Genomic DNA, 22,041 nt, shown 5'->3' with positions numbered 1-22,041 from the left:
ATCTATCAGCCTGATGTCTATGTAACGAGGAAAGGGGGGCATTGAATTACTGTTGAGTTTCACTGAGAAGTCCATGATCATTGGGCAAGGGAGTTTGGTCAGTGATAATAGGGCTCCTTGGTCGGCGGACGGAAGTATTTCACCAGACATTAGATAGCTGACTCTGCCCTGCTGAAAGGTGCTGTTTTGAAACTAAACCCCACACTGTCCAGACGATCGGCTGCTCCGTGTTCTCTGTAATCTCCTTTTTTTTTAACCTGACAAAGGAAAAAAAGAGGCAGACAAGCCACAGGTCCAGGAGGATAAACTGAGCATGGAGGTCAGGTACAACCAAGAGACGGAAGGGATGGGGATGAGGAATGGACTAAAGAAGGGGAAAGATGAGAAGGACTCCCAGGGCAGCTTGTCCAAAAGCTTCCTCAAGGAGCAGCCAGACTCCTTTTCCCCCTCTGGGACCGTGGACAACTGCGAGAAGAACAGGGGGAGCACGGCGGACCCAGACTACTGTCGGAGAATACTAGTCCGAGGTAAGACTTGTGGTCTTTCTCTTTTTTTTCTTTTTGGAACTTGCAGTGCATGTCGTACTTCTGAGATCATACAGTTCTCGTACATAATCTTGAGAAAACGTTGTCTAAACTGTAGTGAGATAACATTTTACATTCAAGCAAATGAGAGTGTGCCTTCAAGAACAGAGCTGAAATTAAGCTTTTGTAATATCAGACAGTAGTTGTAGATAAATATAGAGAAAGTTCACAATTTGGAGGGTTTCACTTAACTTAAGAGTTAATAGCAAAAATATCCTCTCAATCAAAAAATGTATTTAGAAAAAAAGTACAATTATAGGAATATAAAAATGTAAGAGAAGTTAATCATTTGTCATGAAGAAGAGCTCATTGTTCTAAAGATATCTTCAATTCTAGGCCAGACGTTCTTTATGACTTCAATGATTTTCTCTCTGGACTTTTTGTAAACACTATGACAGGCAAATTGTTGGGGGGGATTTCATACTTAAATAATACCTAATGTAAAATTATTCAAATATGTTTAATGTTAATTATCAAAATAAACAATTCACTTATATTCCCATGGGTTCATTTAAATTCCACTTTCAGGCTGATAAATATTGAGATTATAAATATTAAAACACAGAAAAAAGGAGATGGGAGTTTGTTTCTAGAGGTATTGAATGTCAACAAATGATAGCATAAAATTGTGTGTATGAGTGTCCGTTGCCCAGAGAGTGATTAATGTAATGTCCTTCATGCAATGTTGGCTCAACACTGAGAGTGTATGAAAACAAACTATGAATGTAACTTCGCCAAAAACAGTGGATTAGTTACGCAAGATGTAATGAGAAAGAGCAGCCTCTCTACCAGAAATATAGAGAAACTAAAATATTCTATTGGATATCACTGCATTCATATTTGTTTTTAATAATATGAATTAATTGATTGTATCATTGCAACCACATTTATTTGTCATTATATGGAATTGTAGTCAGTTTAATAATTTAAAATCTTCAAAATATTTTAAAAATCTCAACATTTAAAAAGACACATTGTTGAACATAGATTAGGTTTATTTGGGGTTTGTAGAATTTTGGCCTTCACTCATTGTTGTAATTTCTCTTTGTGGCAACACAGACTACATGTGTGAACTGAAATGGAACATATTTCAGTTATTTATAGTATAATACATTTTTATGTAATTACTTATTATGTGCACACATTTGTAAACATGCTGTAATTGTATAAATGTAACTTTTCAAACACATCTCATCTTTTCATACCAAATAACAGAAGTTTGGAGTTTTTAAATTCATAAGATTTAATTGGGATTAATTGTACCCTAAAGAATGAACGTGTTGTAAACTCTTCGATGTGATGCATTATTCAAACAAACAGTATTTTTTTTCTGAGCACATTATGTTACATTTACTCCACATACACTGATATGAAGCCCACAGTCATGTTATGCACTTTATCATATGTTTAAATTAGTAAATAAAATCTGAATTTGACTCTGTATTTTACAATCTCATAACCTCCACTACTGCGCTATGATAATAATAATAATAATAATAATGTTTTGTGTAATGAACAATGTAAAATCTATCTACAGCTAGGAATATATTTCTTATGTATCTGTTGTAATTGTTCTTTGCCTCAGTATTGTTAATTCAAAGTTAATTCAATTGTTGCAGATGCTAAAGGCTCTATCCGAGAGATTATCCTGCCGAAGGGTTTGGATTTGGACCGGCCCAAACGAACCCGCACCTCTTTCACTGCAGAGCAGCTCTACCGGTTAGAGATGGAGTTTCAGAGGTGCCAGTATGTGGTTGGGAGGGAACGGACAGAACTGGCCCGTCAGCTCAATCTGTCTGAAACTCAGGTATGTATGCATTGTTCTCGTACCATACTAGGTTTAAAAAAATGTGCATTTACTCTGTGTAAACTGGACAATCTAATGTGCAAAAGACATAACGGGTGCTTTTGTTTGAACTGAAATAACAATATTATATAGTGTGAATTTAATGTCATTTCCTTTTTCGTCTTCAGTTTTTACACCAAAAACTACCATCTATTTTGATTTAAGATAATCATGTTACAATCTTTTAGGACCACTAAGGAAGGTGAAATTACCCTTATAATCCAATTCATTTGTAAGCCTCTGCAAATAAATAATCAAGTCTATTTCTGACAAAGCAGTTAGAATATTTTAAAGATCCAATCAGTTTCCTTCCATATAACACAAGGTATACTCACATGCAAAGTTACAGTTTGAGTCCAGATGGAAATAGGCCTGTTTTATGAGCACTACAGATACAAATAAACAAATATTTAATGCCACCAATAATCATTAAAAACCTGTAGTTGTTGTTGAGTGTTAGTCTTCACAGACATCGCAGGTTCCAACTCAGTGTTTTGAATATAGGCGCCGGGGTGAAGCTTTGTTTTGCATTCATCTCTTGGATTCAGGGGATTTCCCTCAGAAATATTTCTAGTAGGCTATGCATCCATTTCAAGTGAGTGCATTGGCCTTCTTAATAAATCGAATGCAGCGTCAACATAGCTTATGGAGTGTTTGACATTATTACCTGAAGCTGCTGAAAGGAAAGCTGCCATTAGAAAAAGCGCAGACTTGTGGGGTCAGCAGCGGGTCATGCACTGTGGAGGAACAGCATTTGCACCCTGTGTTTGACACCAGTCGACCGGTCACCATGTATGATCTGGACTGTTTCTTCAAAGCTTTGGTGTGTTTTCACCTCCAGTCTCATCCATCTAGGTGTTATTTTTATAAATGTGCAAAGCGGCTAACGGGCTACCTTGGTCTTTGGTGCTAATGTGTTGGGGCTTTCATGCGGCGGAAGGAGGTTGACCTTATGTGGAGGTCTGCGAGAGGTCAACCTTTTCTCACAAAATGACATCATAACCGACAACTTGAAACTGTTTGTTGACGTACAATAAACTCACTTTTCTCTTTACCAACAGCTATTTTATTTACATTTTTATTTGCTTTAGTTTTTTACATTTTAAATATTTACATTTTTTATTTGAACAACACAATTGCTGCTTTTCTTTTTTCACAAAAATTCAATACAAGTAATAAAGTGTCTGAAGATGTTATTTTGCTCACATAAAGGTGATATAGAAATCACCTTTATTCCCTACTTATGCAGGACAAAGGCAGTGGCTGATGAAATGCCTTTTAATGACAACATGGTGAAATTAACATTTTGTTCCCCGGTACTCACGGCTTGTTACATTAAGCAATGACAGCCATTTGTTATGTGCACAGCTCATCTTTATTAGAGCTCCCAGCGTCCCCTTGTTTTCTTTGCACTGAGAATGTAACCTCCAAAATGAATAAGATGTTCCTTTTTTAGCAATCTTTACGTGGTAAACAGAAGCTATTGGATGGAGCCCCAGGGCTTCTTGATGTGAAATTGTTGTTAACAACTGGTTGAAGAGTTAAACCACAGACTAAAAAAAATCAAATGACTACAGTAGACTTACAGGTACAAATCATAGAAAACTCTCTAATTGTTCAATTAAGATTATGTGAAACTGAACAACGGATACGTCAGAATCTCTAACTGGTTCTGTTGAGTCAGATGGACGACTTGACCTAATTATTAAATTATCACTAGGAGTGCATTCTGTTCTCATCCTTAGGTATGGGAATATTGAGTATGAGTTTTTCTTCTTCTTGATACTCCATTAACTGCTGAATATACAGTATACTGGACATACTTCCCTTAAAATCTAAAAACAGTGGGAAACGTTCGCAACATTTCTGAAACAAATTGAGTAGATGAACTTTGCTATTAGAAACTACAAGAATAACCAATCAGATGTCATCATTTTCCAAGATGTAATCATGTCAGCCTTTTCTTAGATTTTCATAGAAGAATTTTAGAATTTCTTAGGTTTTATGTAATTCTACTTGTTCAGGGCTAGGAAATGCCACGATGCTAATTAAAGAAGGTACGGATCATTCAAGGTGGCCATTTTGAATTTTGAGGTCGGAGATAAAGAACTTTAGGTGAATGTGTTATCCATGCCTTTAAAATGTGTAGTTTATCTTGGAACAGCTACTGTAGACAAACAACATCAAGGGTGCAACTTAAAATGACTTCCATTTGTGATGTAGATTTCCAATTGTTTGCTTAATCTATGAAAAAAGTCTACTAAGATGTCTAATTTACAATAATCCCCAAATCCTCCAGCGAATGTTTATGTTTTCTGCTTAATAATCAAACAATTATCAAAATGATTGATTTCTGTAATTCTCAGTTAATAATTTCAGTTTAGTAAAATAACACCATACCACAATTTTTAAACATGATGACAACAACAAAAAGCAATAAATCAATACATCAATAAACAATAAAATAATTGTATTGTTTTTTTTATATGCAGGTTTCAAAGACACAATAACACACGGGAGCTGAATATTGAGATCTGAGTTCATGCATGAACCTTTTGGAGTGTAGGCGGTTGAGAAAGTTTAGCAGTGTTTTACATATGAAAGGCTTCTGGGCAAGTTTTGATTGAATTAGCCTCCAGCCTTCTAAACCGTCACAGTGAGCCCTCTCCTCCATGACTGAATTGAATCACTGCAGCTTTTGATCAATCATTACCTGGTGAACAACGCGTGTGTGAGTAAGCGTCCCTACATAAAACTCCAATGCATTAGTGAGTATCTGAAAGTGCATGTGGTCAATGAGTAGGGGATGGACAGGCGCTTTGCTACTTTTGATTTGAGAACAAAAGCTATGGGTAAAAGCAATCAAGTTAATCTGTGGAGACACAGTTGTATAGCTCATGGTGCACTTATTTCCAAGCACTGAGATTATCAGATGTACTATGATCACTGGCCTCTTTTAACGTCATTTCTTTGGCATCTTTATTGGATAGTTGACTGGGGAGAGAGATGGGGGTATGACATGCAACAAAGGTTACGTATCATGCGCTGTAACAACTCGGTTACCTGTCAATGAATAAGAATTATTGCCGTTTAACACCAACATTAGAAATATGTTTCTCAAAGTAATGCTATATACATTTAAATTCATACTTTTTATATACAATAATAGATGAACTACACTATGACTAAACTAAACGTTTACATTAGATTTAGGAAGTGTCTCTAAAGGCTTTTTCTCTCATCTGTTTTCCTCTCCAGGTGAAGGTCTGGTTCCAGAACCGGCGTACTAAGCAGAAGAAAGACCAGGGGAAGGATTCTGAGCTGCGTTCAGTGGTTTCAGAAACAGCAGCGACCTGCAGCGTCCTCAGACTACTGGAGCAGGGACGGCTGCTGACGCCTCCCGGCCTGCCGGGACTCCTGCCCCACTGTGGCAGCGGCACACTGGGCTCCACCCTGCGCCCTCCCTCCATGACGATGGCCAGCAACGGCAGCAGTGGCAACAGCAGCGGCGGCAGCACCGGCACGGCGGGAGGCAGCCCTCCACTACCCGTCGTCACCAGCTCAGGGACGGTGGCGAGCCTGCAGAGCTCACAGGCGGGTCACACCCTCTTCAGCTTCCCCATGCCCTCCTTACTCAGTGGCGTCGCCACCCGCATTTCCTCCAACCCCCTGTCCATGGCCGGCTCCCTGGCCGGCAACCTGCAGGAACTTTCCGCCCGCTACCTGAGCTCCTCTGCTTTTGAGCCTTACACGCGGACCAATGGCAAAGAATCCATGGACAAGAAAATTGTGGAATGATGCTTTGTTTTCGTATAAATGGATTCCTGTTTCGTCTGGACATGTTCTGGTTGTTTTCCTGGCTTCTATTGTCTTTGTTTGGTTTTGCTCATTCTCTTTCATCTGTCTGTGTCATGTTCTGTAGCAGTTCATGTATTCCAGTTGCACAAATGGCGTATTGTACAAGGAAGAAAACAAAGACCTACACAAGCTCATCTACAGGGTGACAGGGTGGCGGAGGAAGGATTTTGCACAAAATGTTCATACAGGACTTTGTTACAGAGACTTAGAGAGACTCTGACACCTAACGAGATTAATGAGGGATCTTTCAGGTTTCTGTTAAAACACATTTAATGATTTCTATGAATCCCAAATTACAATATACACAACACACGGGCCCAGAGAATATGGCTGCTTCTTACCACAACAGCTCTGCCGATGTAAGAGAAGTGGTACATAATGTATAGCAAGTACAGGATTGGTGACAGAAAGTGTAAAGTGATGGTACCTCTTCTGAATTGTGTTTTATTAGTTGATTGTGTTGGGTAGAGAAAGAAAGCAAGCAGCTGTTTGTGAGATCCAATCAGCAAATCAAAAAATGTAAATTTAACATGCAGCATTATGAATGAACAAGCAAAGCCAATTTCTCAACACAGAATTGGTGAAGGAAATAAAAGTGCCTCTGTTTGAAGGTCACTGCAAGGCCGTTGTCAGCATCAAACCCAATGCATTTGACATGTGAATGCGATTTGCTTACGCGGATGCCTCGTAAAAATTCAGCATCCAAAAATATTCTTTGTATATCTGTTTGTATTAAGTTTGGACAAAGCCAAAACATAATCCAGAGAAGGTGTTGTCATACAGTACAATTGTTCTATTGTTCAGTGTTGTTTTCTCTATGGTTTGGTGAGGACAACAAAAGTCTTCACTTTGTGGCATATTCGTCTTCAAGATGCAGTACCTGCCTCTTCTTTTGTCTGTGATTTTAATACCACTGTGAGTTCTCAGAGTATTTGGTGTACAATTTCTATTCCATGCACGAGCTAAGCAAAGGAATGAGTTCTGAAGAAACGCTTTTCAGCATTAGTAAGCTGCTTGCTTTGTTGAACACTACAAGGTAACAGTTTTTTCAACCAATAAGACAAGACAATAACCTTTCCTTCCTGTGTGAAAATCCACAGCTTTCATAAAAGACTAATGCATACGGAGACTGGATGGAATTATTGTAGTTTAAAAGTACTGGAAATTCAAAATTATTATTTTATTGTAAATTATTCACTTCTGTATCTAATAGATTATTAGTATATCTGGAAAATAATGAATGAATGAATGTATTAGCGGGTTGAGGAATCAATCAAAAGCTCTTTGGTGCTGTTGTTGTGAAATATCTTGAAATTTGTGAAACGTGTGGTACAAATGTGCATATATATTATGTATGGCTACAGACAAAGACAAGTGTGTTATTCATTTTTATTTCATACATGTTGCTGTGAATCATGTTATGATAAATTTCATGACTGTTATACCTCACTCACTGCCTGATGTGTATGCTCCTGACCGTTTTTTCACAATTTTTGGTAATAGTACTGATGTTATCACCACTAATCTTTGACTGGAGTGGAACAATAACAACTTCTGGTTAAAAGTCAAACTTGTAATAATAGCATTATTACAAATTGGAATGAGAGGTTTCAATGAGCAATTACAGGAGTACTATAGCAGTCATGACATTGTGTTACATTTTGAATATATTTCATTAGGATTGCAGCTAAATATTTTCATTATCGTGGGGTCGATAAAATTTCAGAAAACTGTGAAAAAGACCTAAAGACCCAATTTCCAAGGTGATGTCTTCAAATTTTTGATTTGTTCAAAACCCAAATATATTTAATTAACAAAGATCTATAACAAAGAAAAGCAGCAAATCCTCACATTCAATACGTTTTTTTGCTTTAACATTTTAGATTTAAAAATGACCTAAATTCTTAATAAACTATCAAAATAGTTAATCAACTAATGAAATAATTGATTATTTCTATCACCTCTAGGTTCCATATTTGCCTGAAATGGGATGTAGGATAAATATGTGACACAGCAGGCCAGGTATGATTCCAATGGGAATGGGGACACCCCTTTCACTTTGGAAAATACTTTTTTGTATCCCACAATACTTACATACAGTTTCGGTTTGATTTACCAACTAAAATCTCTCTGTACAGCAGTTTTCATCCCGATGACAGAGCAGTGGAGTTGATCTAAATGAGGATGCTCATCTGGCTTGCCTTCAATAATTACTGTCAGCTCACAACAAGAAGCTTTTAGTAGCAAGGGCTCTGGGACCTATTCTTGGACAGGCGGCTCAAATCCTCTGATTGTTTGGTCGAGTCCGATCAGCGACCTGCACACACCGTTCATGACTTAAACGTACCTTGATGTTGCATTTTTTTAGGGTGAAAATAAATCATAAAATGCGCATTTTCGTTTAGAGTTAATATTCTCTCTTCTAAAAACATCAGTCAATGATAAGTATCATATAGCTGTATTGGGTCTCGGTCAATGAAACTAAATGTGATTTTAACTTAGTGCATTAGTAATACAGCATTTTACATAGGATTCTATTTCATTTTTTGTTAGAATGTCATTATTATGGAAATAACCAACTTCATCAAAATGTGTAATTTATTAGATTGAAAAAAAAAATGAAAAAAAAGAGCATTAGTAAATCAAAACTCATGGTCAACTTACAAGCTTTTCCAGAGCATTCAACCATCTCATGGTTTTAATCACATTCGCTGATGAAGACTGTGAGATGTGGCTGAAAGCTCTGGAAAAACACATTTTTCTGTCAACTAAACTAAACCACGGTTTCCAAGGTCAATAATGAACTTTCATGCTCCTCATGTGCATTTTCATCCAGCATTAGTTTACTGAGCACAATTAAACTGAGCTGAAAGCGTGTAACAGGACACATTGAACAGGAAATAGGTGCTGGGTGAGTCTGGTGTGCTGTGGCCGACGTGTGCAGCAGGACAGCTTTGCTGGTTCCCCCATTAACAACACAACCTCTCGCCTGGACCATCAAAAGACCCAAGTATAACACACATAAAAGACACCGTATCTGAAAGCAACTCACTGCAAAAACTGAGTGTGGAGTAATTTAACCATTACAGGAATAAATGAAGGGAAACAGTAGTCCATCGGTAGTTGGACCGGGAGCATCGGTGTAGGTGTGTAGCATGGGGAATTATGGTGTGCTGCTGTTGCCAGCGGAGGAAGAGCTAACGTTAAGCATCAATTTGAGGTACTTCAAATTCAATTTATTTAAATTCAAAAACATATCAGAGGCAAATGTTCGTATATTAATACGTTTATACTTTTTGTATCCCTTACAACTCTAAGACAACTATACTATTTAATATACTATTTGCAGATTCAGGTTTTACAAATATAACATGATAAATTAGATACATATTAGACCTATGGTAGATCTACATTTGCTTACTTAAAACATACTTTTGTATGTTTACTACAGTAAAAGTTGCAAAGGGGCTTGTACAGTGTGGCACTGCAACTTTTACTCAAGTAAACGTTCTGAGTACTTTGTCCACCCCTGGCTGTTGCTGTGAACAGAAAAATGGACTTCCATTTTGGCACACAATGGTTTGCATATATGCTAGCATGAGTTTAAGCTTTTCTGTAATAAGAACTTTTTGTTCTGTTCCAAGTTTAGTTGTACTACTTCTGGCAGAGTAATCACAGTAGAAACGCAGGGACTGTCCAGCAACAGAGAAAACTGAGGCTCTTTTGTGAGCAGACCCAAAGAAACCAATCCTCCCCACTGTGTCTTGGGAATCTCCCCGGAGGAAAAAGAAAGGTCACATTTACGCCTCCTACCACCTCTCAACTCCCCCCCAGCCACCCCCTCCCATTCTCTCCCTTCACCCGAGTCCAATTAGAAGGAAGGTCGGGGAGGTTTTTGTAAGTGGGGGGTTTCGGGCGACTGTGTGTGTATGCATGCGCAGGCAGGGCTGTTATAGCTGCAGACCACCAACACATTTTCACCCATCACATGGTCCGGTCTTTAAGCTCAGGTCTTAGGAGGTGAAAGAAAGGCTACATCCTGTCTTGTTTTCAGTTACTGTTATTGTCCTTGTCCTTATTGTGCCATACAGTGAATCTGGGGATTAATATGTGAAGATTTTCGGAAGAAGCGACCCTCTTCTAGCACACTGATTCAGCAACTTAAAGCTCCGCAGTGCTACGGAGCTACAGGTTGTATAACCTGCACAGTTTAGTCACTCTGCTTCTTCGAAGAATAATTAATCCCATTACGTAATCAAAGAGTGAGGGGAGCGGAAACCTCTCCAAAGCAAGGGTTCCACTTGTGTATTCTGTGAAACACTTAGCACACAGCCATGAAATAACCTTAATTACCAAATGTGTTGAAATACTACAATGTTTAATTACCTCTGCAGCACCCTTGCTACTGTGTTGTATTGGCACTGAGTTTGCAGTTTAGAATACCACGATATATTCACGTCGCTTTTACAATATCACCAATGCTATCAATGGCTATCAATGGAGCACAAAAAATACAAAAAATAAAATAAGCTATAATGTTATTTGCAGTGGAAGTACGTAAATAAAATTAGCAAAGCTAATGTCATTTAGCAGTGTCTCTATTCTGTTGATTGATTACTTATTTACTGATTTACTTATGGAATTATTGAAAGCTGCACTAGCATTCTCTTCATATCAACAGCGGATCAATTGACTGTGTCCTGTAAAAAGATGAACCCAAAGTGACTGCAGTTCTCCACAGTTCTATGGAGCGGTTAAGCCTCTTTCAGGTCTTTGTTTTAGTTTGAAGTATTGTTTGATGCACCAATAGTAATTTTCTTGGCCAATTCGGATTTCCTGTGTAAGAACTTAACAGCAAGGCTCAAAAAAACGTTTTTAACAAAAATGGATATGATATGACTGCAATCATTAATAGTGAAATAGAAAATAATAACATAAATAACAACGACATTTTACCAACGGGCCATCGTCTATGCAGTACTTGAAACAAATACAGTAAGATAGTTGTGAAGATCAGGTGGTGGACTAGAGCAAACGAGAAACAAATGAAACAGATGACTCTCGAGTCGAGGGTCAGTCATTTATGCATAAAAAACAAATTCATTCATTTAGTCTACCTTTAAGGTCCCCCCCACACACACGCATACTAAAGCAAAAATGGCAAAAGTATCAAACTATTACAGGCTCATCATTTCTTCTCTGACAAAATAACGAGCTGAGTAAAGTGCTTTAATGTTTTACTGTCACTGTTTGTACCCAGGAAAAGTTGGCTAGCAAATGAACCCTGTTATAGAATAAAAAAAATAAATAAACCTTGTAACCTTGATACAAAACTGATATTGCTTGACAGCAGGTGGTTATAGAAATAGGTAATTGTTTGCTAACACTTAAAAGATAGGCTCACCTAAGAAATAAAGACAAATCAAGTAACGTAGCTTTAAAACAACTGTAAAAATGCCAGTAACAATCTTTGTTTGGCTTAGAGTTCAGGCTTTTAACTTTAAACATTATGAGTGGACTATAACTAACCAATTTGCTATTTTGTTGGCATGGCGCACCAACAGGATGATTTACTTAATCAGGACAATCCACTAAATGATTGGACAGACCTTATTGTCTTTCCAGGACTTCCTCAAAGCAACCTAGAACAATGTCATTAGCATTTGATATTACCTTAAATGACCCTTTCACCAGAAAATACATTGATATTGAATAATTCTGCTAACCACTGATTGTGTTCAGTTACAATGAAATTCTTGACATTCAATGCCAACGTTTAAAGGGATAGTTTGAATTATTGGAAGTTTGGTTGTAAGAGGTACTTATCCATAGTCTTTGAATTACAGTAGATGGTGGTTGGAACGTCCCGCACGTACACATAAACTGATATTATTTATTTTAAGTGGACCTTTCCTAGGTGTCTAAAATATGTTTGGCTGCTGCAGAACCATGCTGGCCTGTTTCTCCAAACTGGGGTTGTGCCAACTGTCATTTACTTAAGGTAATGCACTGACTATGAATAAGTAACTCATATAACCCCACTTCAAATCACCCGCACTATCCCTTTAAGACAGACAAATGGACAAAAGAACTAATCACTGTTTTTAATAAAAACATTTTAATCTTTGTAAGACTTCAGCATAAGTGTGTTATTCACTACTAGGTAGTTGGGAATCCCAAAATGTCAGCGGGGATTTTGTACACTGGCTGGGACCAACTACAAAAACATGCAGCCAGCAAGGCAAGTATATTTGTATAGCACATTTCAACAACAAGGTAATTCAAAGTGCTTCACATAAAACCATTACAAGCATCAAAACATAAGGCAAAAGAAAAGGAGATTTAAAAACAATTAAGAACATTCATTAAAACATTAAAAACAGTCAAAAAGCAGTGTAAGAAATACAATACAGTAGTAAAATGCAGAAATGCAGGAAATTGATTATATCCTTATTTCCACGAAGCCTAGTTTTAGGCCTCTGCTCGAAAATTGCATACCCATACTAAAGAGTCTATTTGAATAATGTTGATGTTATAATAACAGAAACACTTGTGAGATTTGTTGAGCTGTGTAAATATCAGTGTATATGTTACTGGTTAATACTAAATGAATATGGCACACAGCTCAAATTGAAAATGTTCAGGTTCGCCTGAAGAAAAAGCACTTTTATTGGTTTTTTTTCTTTGAAATAATGCAGCAGTAAGCCTAAAACTCTCCCAAAGTCGTAGCACAACATATCAATAGTCTCAAAAAAATGTGGCTTTGTTAAAGTGAAGCACAACAAAGTTATAGAGGCTTTGGTACAGAGAGGTCAGGGGAGGTCGGCCCAATTTGTCATTGTGGAACCAGCTATTCCAGCTGTGCCATTCTAATTTTATATACTATATAACTATATATTTTACTTGTTTTATGACTATTAGTGTAGTATCTTTCCAAATACAGCAGTTTGGCATCATTTTGAGCCATTTTTACCTCTCAGGGCCTGATTCAAGTCTCCTCCAGAGATTTTTCCGTCTCTCTCAGTATGGGTATTGGAGCTTTCAAAAGCCTATGATTGGCCAATTTCAGGCTATGACACCACGTTGGATGCGGAAATGACTCAGGAAGGCGATGGGAGGAACTTGGAGTAGATTGACAGAATCCGTAGCCACTAAAAATCCAAAATTCGCCACGCCACCTCGAGTGTAAAATCAGTTCGTCGAAAAGTAAAAATCACAACCGCTCGTCCAGCAAGGTAGGTTGACCACCATTTTTTCATAGAAAACTTTAGAAACACATAGGGCAGACGGGAGGCCCATGGCTGCACGGATTTCTACGGGGATTTTGTCCGGTTTTCTCCGATTTCTTCACGAAAATCAGCTGACGGTGAGAAGCGATATGATTGTTTGCGATGGTTTGTTGGCTCTATGTTTATAATGGTTTCACTGAGAGAAATACTGAAGATATCTCCGGATTGTGTGTCGAATCCTCTTGCTCTCCGATGTATCGGTTGGCCATGATAGTTGTTACTTTGTGATGATATCTGGTAGCGGAGGGCGAAGCTCGCCGTAGCTTGCTGAAAATACGTGATATTGTGGTACAACTTGTAGTTGATTATATTAGTTTGTGTATAATTGTGTTTGGAGTGAGTAAAATTGCTTTTTTTTGTATTTTTTCCCAGAATCTCTTCGTTAAGTGGGTATATAACATGTGTGTAACATTCATTATATTCGTTTCTGAAAAGTGCATTTTGCGACACTCTCTTCGCGAAACTCTCTCGCTGGTAACCCAAATGAGGCTCGTTCGGTACCGAAAGGTAGGCAGCAGCAAACAGAAAAGTCATCAATCTTGATTTAAAGGAGCTGAGGGTCTCAGCAGACCTGCAGCTTTCTGAGACTTTGTTCCAGATATGTGGAGCAGAACACCTGAACGTTCTGACTCTGGGAACAGGAAGTAGACCGGTCCCAGACAACCTAAGGGCTCGAGATGGTTCATAAGGTAGCAGCAGATCAGAAATGTATTTTGGCCCTAAACCATTCAGTGCTTTATAAACCAACAGCAGGGTTTTAAAGTCAACTCTTTGTTGGACAGGAAGCCAGTGCAAAGACCTCAGACCTGGAGTGATGTGATCCACTTTCTTGGAGGACTCGAGCTGCAGCGTTCTGAATCAGCTGCAGCTTTCTGATTGACTTTTTACAGAGACCTGTAAACACACCATTACAGTAGTCCAGTCTACTGAAGATAAATGCATGGACACGTTTTTCCTCTAATCCTTGATATATTCTTCAGGTGATAGTAGGATGATTTTGTAATTGTCTTGATATGGCTGTTCAGGTTGAGGTCTGAATCCATAACTACACCTAGATTTCTCGCTTGGTTTGTGGTTTATAAAACCAGGTTGATTTATAAAAAGTTAAGCTAACGTCACACTATGGTGTGCTGTGGATGTTGATATAACATCACTTTCACTGCATAGCTACTGGAAGTAATGAGTAAATCCAAGGTTAAATGACTGTGGTTCACTTAAATCTTCCTCTAGATGTTCACTTAAGAAATATCACTACATCGTCAGACATTTTAGTTTCTTTTCTCAAGCTAAAGTCAGAAAGTGAGCAGTATTTTAGTGAACAAGGGAATCCAGCTGCTGAATGTTTCGCTGCTGGAGAGAACAGGTGGCTGCGGTAATGCTAATGTTAATGCTAGGTGACCTTAGGTGAACTTGCAGTTACTTTTGCGTACAAGAAATAAGACTATGTCATCCGACGTGTTAGTTTCTCCTCTTAAGCTAAACCCGTACAATGAGCAGTATTTTAGTGTAAGAAAACTAAATTATTGACATCAGTAAAATTATTATTGTCAGTAAAATTATTAATGATAACGTTTTAATGTCATCATGTATAAAGGCTTTGCTTACTAGAGGGTTAGGGTGAGTCGGCAGTGTAGGTTATCCAGAAAGATAATTCTTCCCAACTGGTGCCAGCTCCGCCCTGTTCTCTGGCCCCCTTTACTGGACGTTAGGCAACAGTGGTGGAGAGAGACACCACAGTTTTTGAAGTGAATGTTGACATATAAATCATTTTGAGTGGTTGGAAGGCTAGAAAATCACTATATACATGTAAATACAGTCCATACCATTTTATATGACCACTGTATTTCCATAAATGTATTCTTAAGCACATTTTGAAGTCAAGCATTAACTTTCTCTATCATGTAAAAAAGTTGTTACGCTCGCTTGAGGTGAGGAGACCAAAGAATGACTTGGTCATTCAATCATTGCATTCATTTGTGTTCCTCTCCAGACAGCATGAAATATGGCCAATACTAGCTAATAACAAGGAATTCCTAAGGACATGGGTTACATGTTAACCTGCACGTCAGCTGGATTCTCGTGATATCCCAAGATCACGTTAGTCTGCCTGTAGCTGCCAGTGGCTACTCACCGGACACTGATTGATCCTTGCACTGGCTTATACACAAATCTCGCATGATGTCTTGACATTGCGAGAATCCTGCTGCCGTGCACAGTAAGTGATCTCCAGTGTCCTGCATGAATGAACAGATGTACACACCCTTCCAACTTTCCAAACTTCATACCCTTACATTCAGCTTTGCTACATAAGGGACACACAATCTAGACATATATTGAAGGCTGTGGAATTACTCAGTATGAATGTCATTCATAGGGGTACTAAGCTGAATTTAACATACTGTTTATACATCAGGACACTGTGTGAACCCTTTAACAACAACAGCAGCAAACATACACAATAAATGCATTCATATTATGATACATATTTGCCGAGATGGGTTAATCTGAGTTTGAGGGGAATCGTATCCCTTTAAACTCATCAGAAAAGACTCAGGGAAAAAAATTGTATTTCAAAAATGAGGGCACTGCTCCTGTAGGCAGAAGCCCTTCACTTGCATTAATTTGCTATTTTTTGCATGCAGCCTGAAACGTTTGGATGAGCTCTCTAGGGGTTGCCGTCAGCCTAACCATGGCAGAGCTTACCACTTCAGTCTGTAGTGCTTTTCCACCATCAGAGAGAGAGAGCTGTGCCTTTCTGTATGTGATGCCAGTGTGTTGGTTGTGCAGGGGGCATGGTTCAAAATCATCTTCAAACAGCCGCTTACCAGCTATTGTGCAGAACATGCTGCGTCAAATGAGAATGCATCAGAGCTTCAAAAATGAGAAAACAGCAAACTAAGACATTTTAAGGGGAAAATGTGTGCAATCATGTAATTTTACCTGTCACTCAACAATATACATTGTGTTGGTGAATGAGTGTGTATGTGTGTGTGAGAGAGAGAGGGAGAGAGAGAGAGAGAGAGCGAACGACTGAGAGAGACAAACAGATAAAGCACATATACATTAGATACAGCAGATATCCACTTCTGCCAGCTTCTATTCATTAAGCATATCTGATGTTAAATTCTTATCAACAAAGTAATTACCATAACATTTCAAAAAGTAGCCTAGCTGGGGCCTTTGTTTAGAATCTGCAGTTTAACATTAATTTCCTGTTTCCATTTTATAAGTATATTTTGTCATATTCTAATGAGATTTGGGTTTTTTTCACCCATTTTAGGATGCTGTTTGATGCTGCTCTGTGCACGTCAATGTGCAATCCAATGTTTGTGACCGAGCGCACTGTACGCATACCAGATGTTCCACACTCAAGTCCAGTTGGTGCACCGAGAAAAAGAAGAAGAAAACAAACTTGTTTGCTTGTTTTGAAGAAAGGTTGTGCGAAGAGATTTACCATTACCCACATTTATATAATTTGTCTCTAAAGGAATGCAAAGACAGCCAAATGGTATTAAGCTCCAGGCAAACAACGTTATGGTGCATTACTACCATAGAGTGTGGATCAGAAAATGCGCATGCATGGAAGCCGGACGTGGACCATCAATTGTTGTATGAATGGAACTACGTGCACGTTCGCGTGACCGGTAAAGGTCTGCGGATGCAGAATGTGGAAAGTATGTCCAAGGTTTTACTCTGTGTTTAGCTGTTGCCACGTTAAATTCAGCATCATATACATTTTCACATCATGATTTCCATAAGAACAACAAAGTCATTAGATACTGACTGCTCTGCTGTTCAGAGATTCTCCTTTAACAGAAACAGCATTCACAATAATTATTTCCTAAAAGTTTAGCTTCTTCTTTCTCTCTGTGCTTATTCCCTGTCCGTGAAACTGCATGTGGAATTAATGTTGAGGAAGTTTGTTATTTGTCACGACAGACAATACAGGAGGCATGTTTGATGCCAGGTTTTGCAGTAATGTTAGTTACTACAGTTTGTGGAAACATTTAGTTACAGGTATTGTGCTTGAATTCTATATCCTATGGAATTTATTTTTCATTCAGGTGCAATCATACAAGTTGTGATGCTGACAAAAGCTCTCGAATGCACCAGGCAAATCATCGAAAATAAATAAAATATGAATAACTCTCATTTAAAAACCCACCTCTCAAGTTTCCCAGGCTTGCTTTTACTTCTAAATGCTGCAGAACTGGTGGCAAGAACTAATAACTGCATGCTACTTGTATGCAGGTGATTATATTTGTATTATATTGTTATTGGTATACTTACACACTTTACTTTGGCAACGTGTTATGATTAAAAGGTTAGACCCTAAAGCTCTAACGTTATTTTTGCTCATGCGCGCGCCCATCATTCGGCTCCATCCGCTCTCCACAAACATCCGGATCCTCAGTGTCATATGACCAGCGCTCTATTCAGAACAAGCTAGGAAAGCACATCGACCAACATTAGCTTTCTCGGATTCCCTGTTCTTCATCAGACGATGGCAACATTGGTGGCAAACAGGGCGATGGACATCAACGGCATGGCAGGAGCTGCGAGGACACACACCCAGGCTGTGACCAGAAATTACATCTCTCAACCTAGGCTAAGTACGTGATGTTAGCAGGCTGCTGGAGGTAGCTGCAGCTAGTGGCTAACAAGGTTGTTGTGCTTTATTCAATGACAAGGAAATTTAGGATTATGGCACTCTTTTTAGAATACTCGTATACTAGATATCATTCTTGTTACGCTTCAGTTTGACATTTTATTAGCTTGGATCTAAGATAGTAATGCATTGTATTAAATATGTAACGTTAGTAGCACTGTCCAGGATCAGATAAATTAGGAATAATATAGTCCAGTACTGGGTCTGATGGTTTGTAAACGTGTGTTCAATTTGTACTAAGTATGACAATGTTCATGACAGAAAATACAAATGCTCAGCCATGGCTTTTTATACGAGTGCGTATACCCAGGTACCTGTGATGCAGCATACGGGGCCATCAGGCAATGATGCTAACGTTGTGAATCACGACTATAAACAAGCTAACGTTAGCTGCTTTTACGATGGAAATGTAATGCAGGTTAAGGTTACAAATTAGTAGTATAACTGCCATCAACATTTGCTTTACATACTGTATTTATAAAACTAGCTACATGTTACACGTATGCCATTGGTGCCAGACAGCAAATCAGCTAAACTAGCATGCTAGCTGTAGTGGCTAGTCTGGCAAGAGTCATCGTTCATCATTTTAGCAAGCGTTACACTCAACTTTAATTGAATGAATTAGTTTTACGAAGCATAGTCTAACTAGAAGTTGTATGTTTATTTAGGAACAAATGCACTATTGCGATGACTGCGTACAAGCCCAGCGTTACTGCAATCCTACACAGCTAACGTTAGCTAAATGTCACTAGCGCAGTGGATTAGCCAACATTGCAGACAATCAGCTGACTTGATAGCCACACGATTGAATGAGACACGGTGCCGTGTTTGTGTTTAATGTGAGTGTTGAGATTGGAACATGTAAGGCACGCTTCACAGTCAACTTCCCATACTGCCGGATTGTTACTGTGTGGCGCCGTACGAAATGGATTCCTTATAAATGTTGGTAATTTTAGCGTGACAGATGGGATGATCGCTCACGTGATCCGTGTCACATGAGAGGGGCAGCCTGCAGTGGTGTTGATGGGACCGGAAAACCTCCAGGTTTCTCCTATTGGTTTACCTACACTTCGACCCACAATTGTTGATGGAATCTTTTATTTAAATATTTGAATACAGGTCGTATGCTGTTAGTGTCGCTTCAAAGGTTTATCTCTGCTGATGATAATAGTTATTAGGAAATGAGTTTTGCCATAAAAGTTGTGATATTTCGCAATGCATAGTTTCAAAGTGTTTTCTGTCTTTACGTGGTCATTTCAATCCAAAAGATGTGTCCACGGGGAACTACATAATTGTAACATTGGCAATTTTTTAGGTGTTTACCACGTCTTGTGGAAAGTGACATTTATAGTTGGGCTGTTGTAAGAAGCCCAAATGTGATGTTTTAAAAACTTTTAATTTGTCAGACCAACTGTCACAAACCGTAAGGTATTGATATCAATTAATTGAAGATTATGAAAGTCACCAAATAACATTCTATTTGAAAGTTGTCACAAGCTTTTAAAAAAAAAAAATTGATTATCAAAAGTGAGCAAAACTTGAGGGAAAGGCGTTTGCATAAAGTGAGAATAGCTGTTCCAAGTTAAAGGTTAGCCCACTTTAAGTTCGGAGCTAACCCCTTCCTTCTAATCAGCAGCTGGAAAACATGGAACTTGGCTTGTGTCAAGAGTAGTTGTAGCATTTATTCACCAACAAATGAATTGTACACTGCACTGCTACAGTTTACAACTCTCATTCTCGTTCTTTCTCTCTATTACTACTTGTATAAGACATTTTAGTTTAAAGAAACATCTTGAAAATCCTTTTTTATTTTATTTTTTATCAGAGATTTAATACCCCATGAAAAGTCTGAATGCTGATTTATTACCACCAGCCTGATACTGTCAGTATGGAATAGGTTGAGTGAATCCGATTGGTTTTGAGGATGTCAATGTTTTTGATGAATGTCCTGCTTAGGGGAAGTTGGGCTGCAATATATTCTGTGAAGAGAAGGTAAAAATTGTTTGTTTTCCTACACAAACAAAACAAGGGTCTCATTTATGAAGCGTAATCTACGTTGGTGACCACTGTGATTAATTTTGTTCATGCGCTGGTCTTATGGATCATTTTATGGCCATGCTGATGACATGATTTCACTCAACATATGGAGGTTCACAGATGTTGGTGTTTGACGCACTGTGAACCTGATGTTGAGTCTTTATCGTGACTTTATTATACTTTTCAGCACAGACCGAGCCTTGAAGCCAGCAAGGTGATGATTTTTTCCCCCCTTTGTGTAAGTGGCAGAGAGGCTGGCATGTACTGAAAGCCTCTTAGCCAACTAAAAAGAAATGACTTAATGGAGCTCGAGCCGTCAGAAAGGTAAGCATAGAGCGTGCAACATGGGATGAAACACTTGTCCTTAACACATCTAATCATCCTACTTTTAAAATTCCCCTTATTTGCTGAATGGCTCGCCTTTTTCGCTCACCAAGCACATTACTAAGCAGCAGCAGTCCATTCTGACGTTGAGGCGGCAAGTCGGTGCCAAAAGATTATCGCAAGTAACTGTTCAAAAAACTTTTTACATGCTCCACAAATACTGCAGGTGCTGCTTTTACAATATGTTTAGCATGTTTTAGGACCCTGCTGGTGGCTAGAGATTTTGATCCTTTAATGTCTCTTATGCTGCTTTTTATATGAGAGGCATTCATAGAGGCCTACGGTCTGCAGCTGTAGTTTTATTGACTTAAGTGCAAAACTATATGTATGGATGCACATTATACTACATGAGTGCCAATGCAAACGGCTGTTCACCGGAGCCGAATGTCAAGCCCACGATCAGTCCTGCTCAGCAGGAGGGTTGAGAAGCTATGTCAGTTTAGATGATGCTCATTGATTTTTTTTTTCAGATAGAAAGCCAACCTATATGGACTGCAGGGGGTACACATCCAGAGTAGGTTTCAATACTCTTTTTCAGTTGACAGTGCGTCAGTGAATTATGGTTTAATATTCAGTGAGTGTTGTAACTTTTGAACTTATTTTGCTGAGCAGAGTGAGGAGGTCTTGTTCCTCTTTTAGTTACTTCCTCATTTGTAAGGTATGTGAATCACATTTTGTGCCAAACCGTATCGAGAGACAAACGAATAAAAACTATTTTTAATGATACCATACATTTTCAGATAAAAGTATTCAGATAACTTGTTGTGAACATATAGAAGTCGGGTGAGACTTTCAGAGTAGGGATGGAATTACTGTACAATAATGGCTCTCACTGCATTCATGTCTCAGCCCGTCCCAGTGGGGAAGCGAGAGAAAAATGTGAGGACTGAGGAATTTTATTTATTCATTTATCACCAAATGGTACATCCTGGCTAACTCCAGGGTCATTTTGAGGAGACCGCAACTACTCATGATGCATAACATGGTGGTGGACCCTAATTCCCCCTCTGTTGAGTCGGCTCTGGTACTCTGATAAGGAGCAGGAGAGAGGAAGATATTGTTCACGTGGATCTCCTTGGTGATAAATAATGACAATTTGTTTGAGTGCCTTGACCCCTTTTTTTTTTTTTAATCTGCTGGTTTCATGTTTTTTTTTTCTTTTTTTTTTCCATGTTGGCTTTTTATATTGGTTTATGCTGGCTTATTCTTCTGTCAGAAGTAAATAAAAACATTTATAGACCCAAATTATACAATATACAAAAAAATCATTGTATGAAAAGGTTGCAGCTTAACATATATCAATTCATATTAACATGAATAATTTTATGACCATATTAAATATCTGCTGTTTTGACAACTGCTAAGCTAACCGCT

At 38.4% G+C, this 22,041-nt stretch overlaps 2 protein-coding genes across 2 annotated transcripts in view; both read left to right on the top strand.

Moving 5' to 3' along the window:
* Window positions 1-295: 295 nt before the first annotated feature.
* Window positions 296-6,228, top strand: vax1 (ventral anterior homeobox 1; the record flags this gene model as incomplete). Its single annotated transcript, XM_079169152.1, has 3 exons — window positions 296-527; window positions 2,204-2,391; window positions 5,689-6,228. Exons 1-3 carry the CDS (start codon window positions 314-316, stop codon window positions 6,226-6,228), a joined length of 942 nt encoding a protein of 313 aa, XP_079025278.1. The 5' UTR covers window positions 296-313.
* An 11,784-nt stretch (window positions 6,229-18,012) lies between these two features.
* Window positions 18,013-22,041, top strand: part of atp6v1ba (ATPase, H+ transporting, lysosomal, V1 subunit B, member a) — a 43,898-nt gene continuing 39,869 nt past the window's right edge. Inside the window, exon 1 of the mRNA XM_079168283.1 lies at window positions 18,013-18,190. Coding sequence (XP_079024409.1) covers window positions 18,082-18,190 — 109 coding nt within the window. The 5' untranslated portion in view covers window positions 18,013-18,081. The remainder of the gene's footprint in view (window positions 18,191-22,041) is intronic.

The sequence above is a fragment of the Pholis gunnellus genome (genome assembly GCF_910591455.1).
Source record: "Pholis gunnellus genome assembly, chromosome: 11".
Classification (NCBI taxonomy): Eukaryota; Metazoa; Chordata; class Actinopteri; order Perciformes; family Pholidae; genus Pholis; species Pholis gunnellus.
Note: the sequence above shows the minus strand (reverse complement) of the source record. Positions and strands in the feature narration are given on the sequence as shown.